General features: G+C 40.7%; 1 protein-coding gene across 2 annotated transcripts in view; it reads right to left on the bottom strand.

Annotated features, from left to right (window-relative positions):
* Fam184b (family with sequence similarity 184 member B) overlaps positions 1-17,811 on the bottom strand; it is a 107,801-nt gene that overhangs the window by 27,701 nt on the left and 62,289 nt on the right. For both annotated transcript variants that reach the window (XM_046423900.2, XM_046423901.2), the window contains exons 6-7: positions 13,075-13,185; positions 11,557-11,664 (exon numbers count right to left, since the gene is read on the bottom strand). In XM_046423900.2, coding sequence (XP_046279856.1) covers positions 11,557-11,664; positions 13,075-13,185 — 219 coding nt within the window. The remainder of the gene's footprint in view (positions 1-11,556; positions 11,665-13,074; positions 13,186-17,811) is intronic.

Here is a 17,811-nt window from a genome sequence, read left to right as displayed (position 1 = left end):
CAGCACCACATAAAAATAAATAAAGGTATTATGTCCAACTACAACTAAATAAATATATATATATATATATATATATATATTTATAAATATATATAGAGAGAATATATATATTTATATATATATTTAGAATATATAGTCTCTCTCTCTCTCTCTCTCTCTCTATATATATATATATATATAGAGAGAGAGAGAGAGAGAGAAAGAGAGACAGAGAGAGAGACAGAGAGAGAGACAGAGAGAGAAAGTAGGTTAAAAACAAGATAAGCTTCAAAACCCTGAGACATAGATAAAGATATACAGAGGGCAATTAATAGACAAGCAAATTTGTTGGAAAACATTCAAGAAGTTAGAAAAAGATCAATGGAATAAACCCAAAGTAAGTAGAAGGAAAGAGATACAAAAGGCAAAATAAATGAAATAGAAAAAATAATAAATCTGATCAACACATCTGAAGGCTTTTTGGAAAAAAAAAAAAAACACATCAAACCTCTGGCAAGCCTGATCAAGGAAAAGGGAAGAAAGAACCGAGAGCAACATGAATAATGGACAAGGATCTCATGACAGAACAGAGATTAAAAAGAATTCCAAATGTACTCTGAGCTGCACGGAGATGTGAAAGGGAGTCTGCAGGATGTAATTTCCGGCCTGATTTATTGACCACTGCTATATTTAAAGGAGCCCTGGGCAGAAATCCAGAAATAGGAGTGGGGTGAAAACTCCAAGAGCTGATTCATCAGGTACCAACACCAGCTCCCAGCTACATCACATTTGCCTATTTCCATACATTGTCTCAGGTTTGCTCAGGACGTTGTGAGGGGGAAAGGAAAGGCCTGTCATCCTCCTTTACATTTGGGGAACTACGTTTGGAGATGTGCAGTGATTTGTCCCAGGCCACAGGAGGTGGCATGAGGAGTAGACCCCTCTATTCTCTGACTCCCATCCATGTCATTCCATGTCACTAAACAGGCACTCGGGTGTGCCATGTAGGCATGATTCCCAGCTACTAACATCAGGGCCTAACTGGATGTAAGTTCAAAATATGTTGTGCAAATATGCTGTTAGGGATATTTAGGGCAAACAGTCCCAAATAAAAGAACAAGCTGAACCTCTGCAGGGTTGACCCTAATGAAACAGAATTATATAATTTACCTGACAGAATTAAAACTATCTATCAAGAAGATGCTCACTAACATATGAAAAAAAAAATGAATGAACACAGTGAGAAATTCAACAAAGAGACAGAAAATGAACATATTTTAAAAGTGCCAAAGAGAAATAATGTAGCTGAAGAACACAATAATTGAACTGAAAAATTTGCTAGAGGAGTTCAACAGATAATTAAGCAAAAGAAAGGATTGATGAACTCAAAGGTCATTGGGAATATGCAGTCATAGAAGCACAATTAAAAAGAAGGAAAAAAGTTAAAAATAAAAAAAGCTTAAAAGAATTATGGGACATCATCAAGTGGGCCAAGCCATGCATATGAGAGTTCCAAAAGGGAGGGAGGGAGGGGGGGATAAAATGGACATCCAGATCAAAGAACCTAAAGAACACTATATAAGATGAATCCAAAGAAGTCCACAGTGAGACACATTATAATCAAATTGTCAAAGGTCCAAGACATGGAATTTTCTATAGCAGCGAAAGAAAAGCTACTTGTCACATATGAGAGAATCCGCATAAGAAAATAAGTGTATTTTTCAGCAGAAATCTTCCTTTTTTTTTTTTTTAGGTGTAGGTGGAAACAATATCTTTGTTTTATTTATTTTATGTGGTGCTGAGAATTGAACCCAGTGCCTTACACATGCGAGGCAAGCGCTCAATCACTAAGTTACAACCCCAGCTCCTCAGCAGAAATCTTGAAGGCTAGAAGGGAGTGGGATGATAATACTCAAAGTAGTAAAATAGGTGGGGGGGGGGGACCTGCAAACCAAGAATACTATACCCAGCACAACTTGCCTTTGAAAATGGAGAGATAATTTCCCAGGTAAATAAAGCAGATGGACTAGATGTGTCTTTCAAGAAATGAAGAAATAAAGAAATTAGAGGGCTGGGGATGCAGCTCAGTGATAGAACACTTGCCTAACATGCATGAGGCCCTGACTAATCCCCAGAACTGAAAAAAAAAAAGAAAGAAAGAAAAATGAAATTAAAATATAACTTGGGATAGACAAAATTGCCAAAAGCAATACTATGGAGAAAAGTTCATAGGTATTAAAAAAAAAAACAACTTCATTAAAAAAAGAAGGATCTCCATCATTGTACTGTCATGTGTAACTAATTAAAATAAAATCAAAAAATTATATATTCAAAAAAAGAGAAGGATCTCAAGTAAACAACCTAAGAGCTATTGAAAGAAAAACAAACTAAGCCCAAAGATAGTAGAAGGAAAAATATGTTAAAGCAAAATAATTAAAATTGAAAACTGAAAAAAAATCAATGAAACCATGAATTTTATTTGTTCCTTTCTTTCATTTTTTCTTTTTTTTTTTTTTTTTTTGGCACTGGGGATTGGACCCAGGGGTGCTTAACCACTGAGTCACATTCCCAAACCATTTTTTAAATTTTGAGACAGGGCTCTCTGAGTTGCTTAGGGCCTGGCTAAGTTGCTGAAGCTGGTCTTGAACTTGTGATCCTCCTGCCCCAGCTTCCTGAGCTGCTGGGATGATAGGCGTAAGCCACCATGCCTGGCTGAGTTGTTTCTTTTAGACAAAAATAGCCAAAACTAAGAGAGAAGACTCTAATAAAATTAGAAGTGAAAGGAAATACTACAACTGATGCTACAGAAACAAAGATTATAAGAGACCATTATGAACAACAAACTTGATAACTAAGCAGAAGGGATAAATTAGAAAATTTGAATGGACCAATAGGAAATAAGAAGGTTGAACCACTATGCAAAATCTTCTCAACAAAGAAAATTCCAGGACCAGATGGCTTTATGGGTGGATTCTGCAAAATATTCAAAAAATTTAAAGAATCCTTCTTAAACCCTTGCCACAAAAACAAAAATAAAAAAAAAAAAACACTTTCAAAATCATTTTATGTGACAAATATTACCCTGATTCCAAAGGCAGACAAACACACCTTGAGAAAGCTACAGGTTCCCTGGTGAACTTAAATACAAAAAAAATCCTTAACAAAATATAGCAATCTGAATCTAACAGCATATTTACAGGCATATACATCCTGACCAAAAAGAATTTTTCCTAGGATGCAAGAATGGTTCATTATACAAAAGTCACTTAATGTGACACATCATATTAATAAAGGATAAAAATCACAAAATAGTCCCAATAGATGTGGTACAAGCATTTGACAAAATCCAATGCCATCTCATTGAGAAAAAACTCAACACAGAAGAAATGAACACAACATAAGAAAGCCCACATATGGCAATCCCACCACTAATATCATACTAAATGGTGAAAAATAAAAGCTTTTCCTATAAAAACTTTTCCTATTAAAACTAGCTGGGCATGGTGGCAGATACCTGTAATTCAAGTGACTTGGGAAACTGAGGCAGGAGGATCACAAGTTCAAGGTTTGCTTTGGGAACTCATCAATACCCTGTCTCAAAATTAAGAAAAGGGCTAGGGATGTAGCATGCCTGGATTCAATCCCCAGTACTACTAAAAAACAACTATTAGAACCAGTAAACAAATTTAGTAAAGTTTCAGGGTACAGAATCAACCTACAAATATTAGTTGTATTTCTATACATTAACAATTGAACTGTCTAATAGGGAATCTGGTAAGCAGTTCCACTGACAATGGCACCAAAAAGGATAAAATATCTAGGTATAAATTTAATCAAGGAGGTGAAAGCCTTCTATATGCAAAACTATAAACACTGGTGAAATAAATTTAAAAAGATACGAAAAAAATCTGTGATCATGGTTTGGGATACCTAATATTGTTAAAGTGTCCACACAACCCCCAAAACTACAGATTCAATGCAATCCTTAAAAAAATACTATTTTTTACAGAAGCAGAAAAAACAATTCTCAAAATTCATATGGAACCATCAAAGACTGTGAATAGCTAAGTCAATCTTTTAAAAATTCTTTTTAGATATACATGACAGTATATTTTGACATATTATATATGCATGGAAACAAGAGATCAATGGAATAGAATTAAGTTCCCAGAAGTAAGTTCATAATTTATAATCAACCAATTTTTCAACAAGGGTGCCAGGAAGACAATAGGGAAACAAATGGTGTTTGGAAAATTACATATTCATTTGAAAAAAATGAATTTTGATTTTTTATATTATACTATATATAAAAATCAATTCACAATGGATTAAATACTTAAATGTAATGGTTCAAATGATAAAACTCCTAGAAGAAAATATGCAGAAAAATCTTCATGATGTTGGTCTTAGCAATACTTTCATGTATTTCAAGTATATGACACCAAAGTAAGGAAGCAAAAACCACATATGAATATGGCATAATGAATCCCACTAGTATGTATAATTATAATGCACCAACAAAAATAAGTTTAAAAAAATTTAAAAAATAAACTGGTGGGATTCTATCAAACTAAAACTTTTTCACAGCAAAGGTAACAACCAACAGAGTAAATAGACACCTAAAAAAATGGAGAAAATATTTTCTGAATATATAACACATATATATTACTACAGCCAAACACTGTAAGATTAAAAAAAAAAAAACTAATAACTCAAATTTTAAAATAGGCTCAGGACTTGAATAGACATTTCTCCAAAGAAAACATAAATGATCAACAGATACATTAAAAGGAGATGGACATTACTAATCATCAGGGAAATACAAATTAAAACCACAGTGAGATATCACCTCACACCTGTCAAGATGGCCATTCCAAAATAGGTAGGTGTGAGGATGTGGAAAGGCTGGAACCCTTGCACACTATTGGCGAGAATGCACAATGATGTAGCTAATAAAGAAAACAGTATGGAGGTTCCTGAAAAAATAAAATAGAACTACTGTATCATCCAGCAATCTTATTTCTGGGCATTTATCCCAAAGAATTGAAATCAGTATTAAATTATACTAGCATTACTGTGTTCGATGCAGCACTATTTACTGTAGCCAATATATGAAACAACTTAAACGTCCATTGACAGTTGAATGGGTTAAAAAATGTGGTATGTACATATAGTGTAATACTATTTATCTTTTAAAAAGTAGGAAATTCTGCAATATGCAAACAACATGGATGAGCCTTGAGGACATTATACCAAGTGAAATAAACTAGCCACAGAAAGAGAAACAGTGTCTCATTCCATGTAGATGAGGTATCTGAACTGATCAAATTCATGGAATCAGAGTAGAATGATGGTTTCTAGGGGCTTGGGTAAGATGGAAGTAGGGCTTTACTATCAAAAGACATGATGTTTCAGTCAAGCAAGATGGGATCTGCTGTGCCACCCTGTACCTATAGTAACTGCACTGTATTATACACTTGAAACTTTCCTTAAGAGGGTAGATCTCTTTTGTTGTGGTTCTTGCCACAATAAAATAAAACAAAGTAAGTAAAAAATAAACCTGAGAAATGAAGGTCGTTGAGTTTTCTCCAGTTGAACAGGGAAATGAATGCCACAGTCCTTTTTCTGTTCACTCGTTTCCAGCCTCCAGGACACCAGAGACAAGGAAGTCCGTTATGGTTGGGATGTGTTTTGCCCATAAGGACAGCCTTTATTGTTTCCAACCTTTATTGTCAGAAGCTTGTTCCCGAGTTAGGCAATATGGGAAATAATGGACACTCTAACAGGTGGGGTCTAGTGGGAGGTCCTTACACCTGAGTGCTGCCCTGGGAAAGAAATACTCATTCTCTGAAGTGAATTCTTGAGAGTGAGAGCCTAATCCCTGAGTCTCTCTGGCTTCCTGTTTCATGATGCACTTTCTTTCTCCTGCATATGGTCCTGCCACTTCTCATATGGTCTTCAACAGAGTTTGAGCCATGCTGTTTGGATTTTCAACCTCCAAAATAATTTTACCTTTATTATTTTCTTTATAAAGTTAGCTTACTTCATTGTAGTTAACACAAAAGAGACTGATACAAAGTCTTTCCCAAAGAAAGAGAAGATTACTCGCTCCCACTGACACCAAGTCATTAGAAAGAGATCCCAGTGACCTAAATTATCCTCCAGCCAAGGCTCATTTTGGAAGGAGTTCCTAATCTAACCTTTTAATTACTGAGACCCAAAATGGTACCGTCAGCTCCATTCATTCTATAGTCATGTCTCAGTTTTTGTAAAAGGAGAGGTTAAACGTCTGCCACATGTAGATATGTTAGATGCTAGAAGGATAAAGATTAATAAGGTATAGTTCTTGACTTCAACTGCCTTATGGTCCAGCAATTGGAAGAGATGCCTGGCCTGACAATTCCGTCAGACCACACAAATAACAACAAAAAATTATCTCTTCTCTTTGACTTTGTGCACCTGGTATTTCAGGTCCAAATATATCATTCAAAAGATGCTACAGTGCCATTTTATTATTTCATAAATGAACTTGACCCTGGAGATAATAAACAGTTGGCTGAATGACTACTTTCAAGCCCAGTAATGCTGATTCAATTACCTGCTTCTCTGAACTCCAACTAGAATAGACTCCCCTGCTACCTTCTTCTTTTTTTTTTCTTTTTTAATCACAGGGAGCCTTCTAGTAAAAATAACCCTGAGCTACTCCCAGAGTTTCTCATGTCATCCACCCTTGACTCAGACTCTTGGGTTCTTCATCAGGAATTCTGCTGAGATTCAGTCCAATGCTTTTTTTCCAGTCTTAAAGTGCCCTGAGTATAAATAGTGTGCACAGAAAAATAAATAGATCCATTTCTCTAAACCATCTACCACAAAAGGCTCCTCCTAACTCCTCCCAAGCAAATAGTTGGTTATTTTAAACCTAGGTTCACATTAGATCTCCATCTTTCATCTTTCAGTCATTTTAAACTCATCTGGATTGTTTCTATTTTAAACAAACACCCACTACCAGGAAATCTCATGGCAGGGAACATTCAAAGTCATTTTCAAGTTCAGTTCATAATCTTCCAGAGGTAGCATTCTGTACATCTTAAAATAGAGCACCTAACGTAATGGAGTTTTGCTGAAATGATTGCAGGGGATGGTAGTAGATATTATAAAAACACCTTACATTTATAGAAGCTTGAATGGTTTTGAGAAGTGCTGTCATATGCTCTCTTTTGTTCATTACCACGAGTCTCTGTGGTAGGGAGGCAGGGATTACTGCTGCCATGGCTCAGGGCACAGGCTCTGGTGCCTCTCTTCAAGCCTCAGTTTCCCTGTCTGTAAAATGAAGAAGATAATACTAACATTTGCCTTGCAGGGTTGTGGAGGTGGTGACCCAAGGACTTTCTTTTTCCTTTTAAGGAAGGTGTAAGCAGACACATCCATGAAAACATCCACCTCTCTCTGTCCCTATGTCAGTATGACCCAGGTACAAAAGGAGTCTTCTAGAAAAAGGTTTTCCTTCAGAATTATGAAGACCAAAATGGCTTTCTGCAAACCAATGAATGACACTAGGAATCTAAGAAAATTAGGAGACTGGACATAAGGAACAAGAACAAAAGGTTCAATGAGGTCCCAGCTAACTTTGGAGGAGACAGAGCCGCACCCAGGTTTGGCAACCCTCTCTGCATGTTCAGGGAGTGGTGTGGAAATTCTGTCCTCAGTTGCTGTTATTATTTTTATCTCTCTTGACTCACTGAAGTGCTTTAATAGGACAATACAGAGCCTGAGCTCAAACCCCTTAAGTCTTTGAACAAATTTAAATCTTATAGCCTCCAACCCAGCAAGAACATCACAGGGAGGCTGTTACTGAGCACCCTGTTCTGGTGGCCCTGTCCCCCCAGCAGATCAACCTTTAGATTGTTAAATCCCTTAACCTCCTTGGCCTAATGTCTACCCCTGTCTCCTCCTGTGGGGTTGCAAGTCTGCTGCGCTCAGGGTGCTGCTCACACATTATCCAGGGCGAGGCACAGCTGCCAGGCAGGAGGCTGCCCCAAATATTTGAAGTAAACTGTAAATTTCTGATTGGCAAAGTTTATAACTCACTATGTTGGTGAGGATGTGTGGAAACAGGCAGATGTGCTGCTTGTGGCAGGAGCCATCTCAATGGGAGGCAAGATATCAAAATTGAACACTCACATGCCACTGGACCCAGCAAGTTCCACAACAGAAAGAGTTAGTGACTCATGCCGAGTGCCATATACTAACTCATTTAGCTCTCACAAAGCCTCTGAGATAGGTGGTATCCCATTTTACAGATGACAAGGTTGAAGCAAAGAGCTGTTAAAATATTTGTCTAAGGTTATCCAGTAAGCAAGAATCCAGGCATTGCTATTCATTGGCGAATGTGCCCATCTACTATACTATACCCTCTACAGTGCTATCCACTGAAGTATGATCTGCAACAGGGAAACAATCTAAATGCCCACCAGAAAGGAAAGACTGAATACATTGTGGCTATTCTGTACAAAGGATAATTAGACAGTTTTTTTCTTTAAAATGAAGTTGTGTGGAAGTTTACCTGTTATAATTTCCAAATATGAGATTTAATTTTAAAAAAGCAGAGCACAGGAAAATATGCCCTTATTTATGGGAAAATACTCATAATTATGCCTATAAATATATAGTATAGCTCTAAAAGGGCATTTAAGAAATAAAACGGAACAAAACAAGTAGTTTTCCTGGGACAGGAAGCATGCGGGAGGGTAGATACTTTTCAATGTATATCTTTGAATTCTGTACTATGTACATGGATTACTTATTGGAAAAGGGTACTAAATTTGAAGGAAATTTCAGTACCTGCAAATTGCATAATAGTTACCTAAATGAAAACACAGCACATGTTTAACTCTATACTAAATGTACACATTGTTTTAAAGTTATTTGTTTATGCATATTTATCTAGTATTCAGCTCAGAGGCTGGTACATCCCAAGTATTCCACAAATGGCCCTGGAATGAATGAGTAATGTGCATATTCTATTGAATGAAGCAGGCCTTGGATTTCTTAAGGCCCCTCCTGCAACTCCGTGTAAGAGGAGTCTACACTTCTCTCTAGACACTGAGCTCAGCAAGGGACCAGATGAGGGCTGCTCTCATGGTTCAGCAACCTGAGGTCCTTTATGTGCATGTGTGTCTTGGGCTTCCCCAGGATTTGCTGTTTCAGTGCAGCATTAGTTTTCCAATGGAGGTAATTTTGCTCCTGGAGACATCTGGCCATGTCTAGGGTCATTTCTGGTTGAGTCAGTTTGTTAGGGGTGGGGATCTACTAGCATCTGGTGAGTAGAGACCAGGAATGCTGCTAAACACTCTACAATGCACAGCATAGCACCCACACCCAAGAATGATCCACTACAAAAAGGCAAGTGCTAAAGCTGAGAGGCCCTGAGCTGCAGTGACAGTGCTGGTTCATGGACAACCTGACCTTGACAGTGAGACCCTTGATCAGCAGCCCTGGAACATACCCAGAATGTCCACAAGTTTGTGCTCCCTCCTAAAAACACAGCCTGCCATCCAGCCTTCCTGGGCTGCCTTTGTGTCTACTCTCCAGCATACCGCCCTTGCTTTAAATTCAATCTCATCAGTGAGGCCCCAGCCAACTCTGGCCCCTCCTCCTGCAGCAGTCATTTTGAGGAGCTAAGAGATCTAGAATATTTGAGAAACAACTTTTCTGAGAAATCCCTCACAAAGCAGTGCAAAGTTCAGCTGCCCCTGGAGCCAGGAAGTTTTGTCTTGAAGGCTAGCTCAGGAGGCTGGTTCTTAAGAAATGGAAAGAGAATGAAAATATCTGCATGTTTCTCAGGCAGAAGGATGGCAACGGACTCAGGTCAGGAAGGGAACACCCCTGCCAAAGAAGATGCCTATGTTCCTTGAGGCTTCTCCTCCAGGCTCACACAGGGGTGAGGGTGCTACTGAAGGACTCTCCTCCAGTTTGGTGTCAGAAGGAACCCCAGGGAGTCCTGGCCACTCTCCTTAACCCTGAGACACACAGTTGGGGGCTATTGTATCTGAAAGGCATACTGGTTGTATTATCTCTCTCACAGTGAGATAGGGGGCAAGAGTCAGTAGTCCTGGCTCAACTCTTTATCTCTAGTGACAAAGGAAAGTCACCTAACTATTCACCTTTGGTTCCCCCTATGTAAAATGGGTACACTGCAGGTTTGTTGTAAAACTCCAACGAAATTATGGATGGGAACAGTGTCCTATTACTGACCAGTTCCCATATAAATATTAATTATTATCAAATCTACGTACATTAGATTTTTGGCTCACTTCTTCCCTGGTGAGTAAGTGGTTGCGTAGGGATCATCCCAGGAGGGCATGCCATGGGGACTGTCATAGGACTGTGCCTGAGCCCTGGAAGACTGGGGTCAGTGGTGAGGAATTACATTTCCTAAGGACACTGAGCTGTACAGACATGGGTGATTAAGAGATCCAGGGGGCTAACATGGGAAGATCCAGACTCAGCTACGTTAGTGTCTTCCTACCTAAAGTCTGAAGTGGACTGAACTGTTGGGGCAGCAATAAAATAAGTAAAATTTAAGGCAGTGGGTTTTTTATGACTTGTACTATCAAAATGGGAACCAAAAGGGTTATTTAAGCCAGGGTACTCAAACATCAACTTTGCAGGGACTATTTACATCTCTGACATCACACAATGGATGTTAGTGAGTGTCCATGAAGCATCTGTTATGGATTGAGCTACGCCCCCAAGAAGATATGAAGTCCTAAGTCCTGATACATGTGAATGTGACCTTATTTGGGGAGGGTCTGTACGCATGTAATACATTAAGATGAGGTTGTTCTGGATTAAGGTGGGTCCTGGATCCAATGACTGATGTCCCTATAAGAAAGAAGACGACCCAGTTGTATAGGAAAGGAGGCCATTGATGATAGGCAGAGATTGGAGGGCTGGGTTTCCAGCAAGGATTGCCAGAGCCACCAGGAGGTGGGGGAGATGCCTGGGTCAAGCAACCCTCATAGCTTCCAGGGGAACCAACTCTACTAACACCTTGATTTCAGATGTCTGGTGTCCAGAACCATGAGGAAAAAAAAAAATTCCTACTGTTTAGGCCAACAAATATGTGGTGATTCATTATGGAAGTCCTAGGAAAATAATAGTTCACCATGAGCAGGACATTCAGGAGCCAGTTCCTACCATCCAGAAGCTTTTCTGAAAGGCACCTTCACATGGGAAGGCTATGGTGAGAGTAAACGGGACCCAGGATGTTGGGGTTGGTAGAGAGAAGCTGTTATTGTGGTTAATGTTGGGCAGAGTCAAAGGCCCCTCCTATCTGCCAGGCAGACTGCTCTCAGACAAGATTAATCTGACCAGCCTTTTTCTTTTTTAGGCCACAAAGATAATTACTCAGAACTCTATTTCCTTCATGGTTTTTGCAAATGGATTTTGTGGTGACTTCCCTACCCCTCAGGCACTTGGCAGTGCTGAGAGGGGACATGCAGCCTGTTAACATCAGCATGTGTCACTGAGGATGTGGAAATATCCTTAATTATGACAGAAAAAACTAAAGGTTACCTGGGTCTCCAAAATACTGCAGTGCTGGCAGTCGGATTCCTGGGGGCTTTCCTCTGCTCTTCGGGGAGTCACCTTGTGCTGTTGGATAAATTCTTCCAGCCTTAAAACCTGAAATGGAAGACAAGAAACATGAGGTGATGAAATGAAGTCCTCCCACCTGCATTTGGTTATTAATTTTGGAATCAATTCTGAATCTCTCTGATGTGGCCCAGGTGTCCCATTCAGAATAACTGGGCTGGTCTCATATGCATATATGAAGCCACCTTATGACCAGAAGGGTAAAGTAGCCCAGGTACAATATGCAGATTGGCATCAGGGCTCAACAGGATGGGAGGAAGTAAAAAACAGGAGTGAGCAGTAGCAGGAAGGGAGGGAAGGGGAAAAAATGGGCCTCTTTTCCGTGCAGCTTCACCTTAGCCTCGGTTAGGATAGAAGCCTCTTTACAGAGACTTTTCACCACAACCCATTGCTTGATAGGTCAAGTCTCAGGCATGGCATGCTCATTGGTTTTTTATTTAAATGATAATTTCAGAAATATAAAAAGAAAGTTGGAGAAGAATATAATCAGCACCATATGCTCACGGCTCAGTTGAAGAAGTAAAAGCACAAATTGCAGTTGTGACCTCTTACATCTCCCTGATCCATCATCCTCCCCCACTTCTCCTCTGTCACCCTCATTCATTCTTTGGATTGACCTCCATGGATATGTACTTCTAAAGAATCTACATTCTTTTGCCCATGGCTTCTTTTATTTAAGTTCCCTATGGTACATGCTGGTCTAGCACGTAAGAGGCACTGCAAAAAGAAAAGACAAAGAAAAACAATTTTCCCAGAGGTTGTGGTGCATGGCCAGGGCTGAGGAATGAGTCCATGGCCCCTGGGGATGGCAGGAGACACAGATCTCATCTGGGACCGTGAGGGAGGGTAGGGAAAGAAAACCTCTTTCTATTTTTTTTTTTTGTCTAATCAGGCTCAGAAATGGCCCTAGGGACCATGTTTTAAACCTCTTCTGCTAGTTCTTCAATACCTTTAAAGGCTCATAAAAACATTTTCATTTCTTTTAAAATCGGAAGGAAAAAAAAAACACAGCCTGGTCTATTTCATCTTCCAATCAACACAGTCATAAAGGATGAATTTTATTCTTTATAAAGGAAGGCATCCAGGAAGGCACAGGTGCCTCGGGCCCACAGAAGTGATAATGGCGCCTTGTAGCTGGGGAGACTGCAGATGCGCCACTGCTGGCACTATTCAGCTACAGAGTCGGCCAGCTGCCTCCTGTGTCCTTCTTTTATGTGAGAAGTTACAGGCCTCTTTGTTTAAGCCTCTATAAATCAGGCTTCTTTCTGTTACTTGCAGTTAAATTTATGCCCCTAAGACAGTCTTCCTGGCCCAGTGCCCTCTTCTTTGTTCTGAGGATATAAGGAGGTGGGGCCGGTTCCTGACACTCCTGGCGTCTCAGCCAGAAACTTCCAGGAGCCAAATCATCATCCCCAAGCATTGCATTTTGGGGGGGTTTACCTCAAGCAGAGAGTTCTGAAGCTTCACATTTAGGGCTGTTTTCTCTTCTTCTAGCTGCCTGATTTCCTTTTCTGATTTCTTCTTCACCTCTTCCAACTGTGCTTCTACTTCCTAAGCAGTGATTAGAAGGATATTAGCTACCCCAGGCATGAAAATAGGACCCTTACTTGTCCACACCCTGACGTATTTCCAAGGGGATCAAAGAAGATTAGTCAGAAAATACTGTCAGAACATGAACCAGAAGTGTACAAGAGGTCAAAAGAAAACATGTCTTGAATCATATCAAAATGTATGATATATATGAGGGTGGGCTAAGATGGGGTAGACACTTGATTGTTTTCTAGCATCAAATAAGAAAAGAAAATGTTCATTGCTAACAAGTCTCAGTATCACATAAGTCAAAAACCCAACTACATTCTCAGATGAGGGGAAATGTTAAAAGTAAAACAGAATCTCTCCATCTCAACAGTATTCGATTCATACATTGGTCAGAATGATGGGTTCACAGGGCTGACTCCCAGGTGGTCCCTCCTGACAGCCAGTGAGCCTCAGTACAGATTGGAACCAGATGAAGGGAAATTCTGGATGAATGTCACCACCCATCTTAGTACATTCTTACCTTGTTGTGACTTGCTGTGTTACTTACATGCTGAGCAGTGAGTGCTCACAGGCAGTGAGCACCAGCTATGGCCAGCTGGAGCCTACCATGCCAGCATGACCCAGAGGCACAGTGAGCCAGGACTAAGGCTAGGCAGGGTGTGCTGACCTGCTGCACTGGGAGCAGCCTGGGACAGAAGCCTGCTTCACACACTGTTGCAGCACAGAACCCCCAAGCATCCATGATCAGACTTCAACCTCCTGTTTTCCAAGAAGCAGTAGGAAAATGGAAGTGGAGCAAATCTGAACGGGATCGCAGGACTAACCAATAGCATTGGTACTTTTCCAAACCTGATTAGCAAAAATTCAAACTGATAGCATTTACCCAAGTGCTAAATAAACCCCTAGATTAACACACTCAAGCAGCAACCCCTATTGGGTTCCCTCCCGCCCTGTGAGAGTTGTCTCTTTTCTTCCCACACAAATAAACCTACTCTTTTGCACTCACTCTTCCTTGTTCATGGATTTAATTCTTCAAATTCATCCAAAAAGAACTTGGAAAGAAGTTGACGGAAAGCTTCTGGGATCTGCTGCACCACTGGAGGGCATAGCCTGCCACTAAGAGCTGCAACACACCCCTTAGGGTAGTGGAGGAGAATCGGGCTTTGCTGGTTGCCACCCTCAGAGCTGAGACCAGCAGATATTCCCTGACCTGATTAGCTGCTAACAGCATACCAGACTTTCTTGGCTGCAGAGGCCTACAGTTATGAAGACCCCAGAAGCTCACTTCCAATTTTTTTTCCAGGTTCTTGTCTTATGAATTCAAAGAATTAAATACACAGATGAGGAAGAGCGAGTGCAAACGAGTAGGACTGATTCATGTGGTAAGAAAAGAAACAGACCTCTTAGAGGACTAGAGAAAACCTAACAGGGGTTGCCACTTGTTTGTTTAGGGGTTTATATGGCACTTGGGTCAACACTATTGGTCCAAATTTATGCTAACAGAGTTTGGAAACTATCGTCGCTATTGGTCCACATTTATGCCAATCAGGATTTGGAAAAGTATCAACACTGTTGGTTAGCCCTGCAATCCCATTTAGGTCAGGTCCACTTCTGTTTTCCCACTACTCCTTGGGAAGTAGGAGGTTGAGGTTTTTGGATTGTGGATTCTTGGGGTTCTGGGCTATGGCATATGTGGAGTGGCATCTGCCCCTGGATGCTGCCAGTGTGACAGGTCAGCAAACCCTGGCTTGCGTCAGCTTGGCTCACTGGGCCTCAGGCCCACGCTGGCACAGTGGGCTCACATAGTCACAGTCAGTGCTTGCCAAAGCTGCCCCAGCTGGCTCGGACCAACACTCCACTGCTCCAGGACAAGGGCTTAGATTCACTATCAGGTGCAAGGCATGGTTCTTGGAGTAAAAAGGAAGCAAAGTTCCTATGTGCCAAGGAGCTTAAATTTAAGTGAAAAAAAAAAAGTCAATAAGTACCGTATGACAAACACTGTGTTGGATGGAGAAATAAAAAAAGCAGAGAAAGGCTGGGAACAAAATTGAGCAAATTATATTGTTATTGTGTGTATATAAGAGTACGTAACAACAAACCCCATTATTATATATAATTATAATGCATCAATAAAACACAAAGTAGGGAAGGAACTCTGCAGTATTGAGGAGGGGTTAAAATTTAGATAATTTGGTCAGAGAAAGTAACTTTTGAGTAAAATCCTGTGTGACTGAAATGCTAGTCAAGTAGATGTCTGGGTGTGAGCTTTGCAGGACCTGCCAAGACCCTGGCACTTTCTCAGGACAGAGGGGAAGGCCACTATGGCTGGACTGGAGAGAAGGAGGGGGAAAGTGGTAGGGGATGAAGTTAGAGGGACATCGTGCAAGGCCTTACATATCTTGGTAAGATTTACAAGAAAAATGAAGGCCATGCAATATCTGGGCAGAGGAGTGACATGGTTCAAATTATATTTAACCAGATCACTGCCAGTTTCTATCCTGCGGACACATGATGAAAAGGGTAGTATGGGAAGAGCAGCAGGGGCAGTGGGAAGGCAGCAAGGAGGCTGCTGTAATAACTGAGGGGACAGCTGGCGGTGCCTGGACCCATGGCCCCAGTGTGGGTAGTGGGCAGTGGCAGAGCTCTGGGTAGATTTGAAATGTAGAGTGACAGGACCTGCTGAAAAGAGAGGCATCTGCCATAGTTTGTACCAGGAATGTTCCCCAAAGGCCCACGGGTTAAAGACTTAGTACTCAGCTGGGCTTTATTGGGAGGTGGTGGAAACTTAAGAGATGGGGTCTGTGGGAAGTCCTTAGGTCACTGGGGACATGGCCCTGAGAGGGATTGTGGGACCCTAGCCCTCCCCTTCCTCTCTCTCACTTCCAGCTATGCGGCGAGCAGCTTGGTTCCACTAAGTGCTCCTGCTGTGGTGTGCTGCCCCACTACAGCCTCAACACCATGAGCCAAAAATAAATCTTCTCTTTTTAGAGGTTGACTACCTGAGGTATTTTGATATGGTAATACAAAGCTGGCTAACACTGCATCAAAGAGGACACCACTGGTTTTGACCTGAGCAAGGGGAGAATGGTGTATCCATGGACTAAGATGGAGAACAAGAGAGAAGGAGAAGGTTTGGAGAGTCTAAAGGGTTTGCTTGTTCAGTTTGAGACATTTGCTAGATATCAAAGTAGATAGTTGGATATACAGGTGTACAGTTAAGAGGAGAGTTCTAGGTTGGCTATACATTCAGGAGTAAAGCGTCTGTTTGGAGGAGAAGAGCTAGAGAGAGAACATAACAGAAAGTACAAGAGGTCACCCCAGCATTTCCTATGAATCTGAGGCTACGGTATCTGACAGCAGCTCTTCTATGCTGCCAATTGATTATGGACCTTTATGATCTAATTTAGGGTAGATCATAATTGTGATTGTGGCTGACATTTACTGAATGCATACATTTAGTGGGCACTTTACAGATGATCTATCTCTTCAACCTTTATGAAAAACTCCCGTTTTAGGTTCTACTACTAAAGCTTATTATAAAAGATATAAAATGAAGCTTAGAGATGTAAATGACTTGCCCAAGGTCATGTAGTAAGTAAATTTAGAGGTCAAGATTTGAACTTGGGGGCTGGGGATATGGCTCAAGCGGTAGCGCGCTCGCCTGGTTTGCGTGCGGCCCAGGTTCAATCCTCAGCACCACATACAAACAAAGATGTTGTGCCCGCCGATAACTAAAAAAAAATAAATAAATGTTAAAATTCTCTCTCTCTCTCTACCTCTCTCTCTACCTCTCTCTCCACCTCTGTCTCTTAAAAAAAAAAAAAGATTTGAACTTGGGAAAGGCTTGCTTGGCTATGCTTCTTTCGTGATTTCTTATGGAAAATGTGGCACCCAGGATAGAGGCATCCCCAAATGAAAGGTTTTCTGATTTCAGAGAAGCTGAGAGGGTTCCCAGAGGCAGGACCCTGATGCTTCCCAAAGCAGGGCGAAGAAGCTGCTTGAATTGCAACCCTGTTCTGTTTCATTGCGGTGAAAGGCATTTGAGCCAAAATACAGGAAAATGTGGACAAAGGTCTGTATAACTGGGGCTGCTCCGGGATCAAACGGAAACCTGTCATTTATTCATTCAGCTAACCACTATTAACCGAATAGCTACCATATGCCAATTACCATGATGCAGGGGGTTAGCAAAATGGTGGAATGTAATGACATCATTATCCAAAGTACATCATTATCCAAGTACTAGGGGAAAAGTCAGTGTGTTCAGATAAATGACTAACAATTGGCTTTCTAAACAAATAAAAATAAAAACAAATCATTGCATTTGGTGATTCTCATGGTATGAGTCCTCCTACTGTGGCCAATGTCAAGTTACTACAATGACCTTACTGAACACAAAGTTGGGACAAGATATGACAACTGCCTTTCATGATCCATTGTTACCTGGCTCCAAAACACTGCTGGATGTAGTCATGAACAACACATCTCAGTGAAAAATGCACTGTGAACAGCAATTAAGTACTGCTATTACAGCTTATATAGATTAAGAAATGAAGACAGTGTGATAAGAACTATGCTAATGGATGGGCAGGGGTGCCATGTAGGAGACTCCAGCAGCACTAGGCTGGACAGGGAAGA

This window comes from Marmota monax, unplaced genomic scaffold (assembly GCF_021218885.2).
Source record: "Marmota monax isolate L192 unplaced genomic scaffold, Marmota_monax_Labrador192_F-V1.1 WCK01_AAM20220418_F8-fsc00009, whole genome shotgun sequence".
In the NCBI taxonomy this organism is placed as follows: Eukaryota; Metazoa; Chordata; class Mammalia; order Rodentia; family Sciuridae; genus Marmota; species Marmota monax.
The sequence above is the reverse complement of the archived record's forward strand: the minus strand, read 5'-3'. Positions and strand labels throughout refer to the sequence as shown.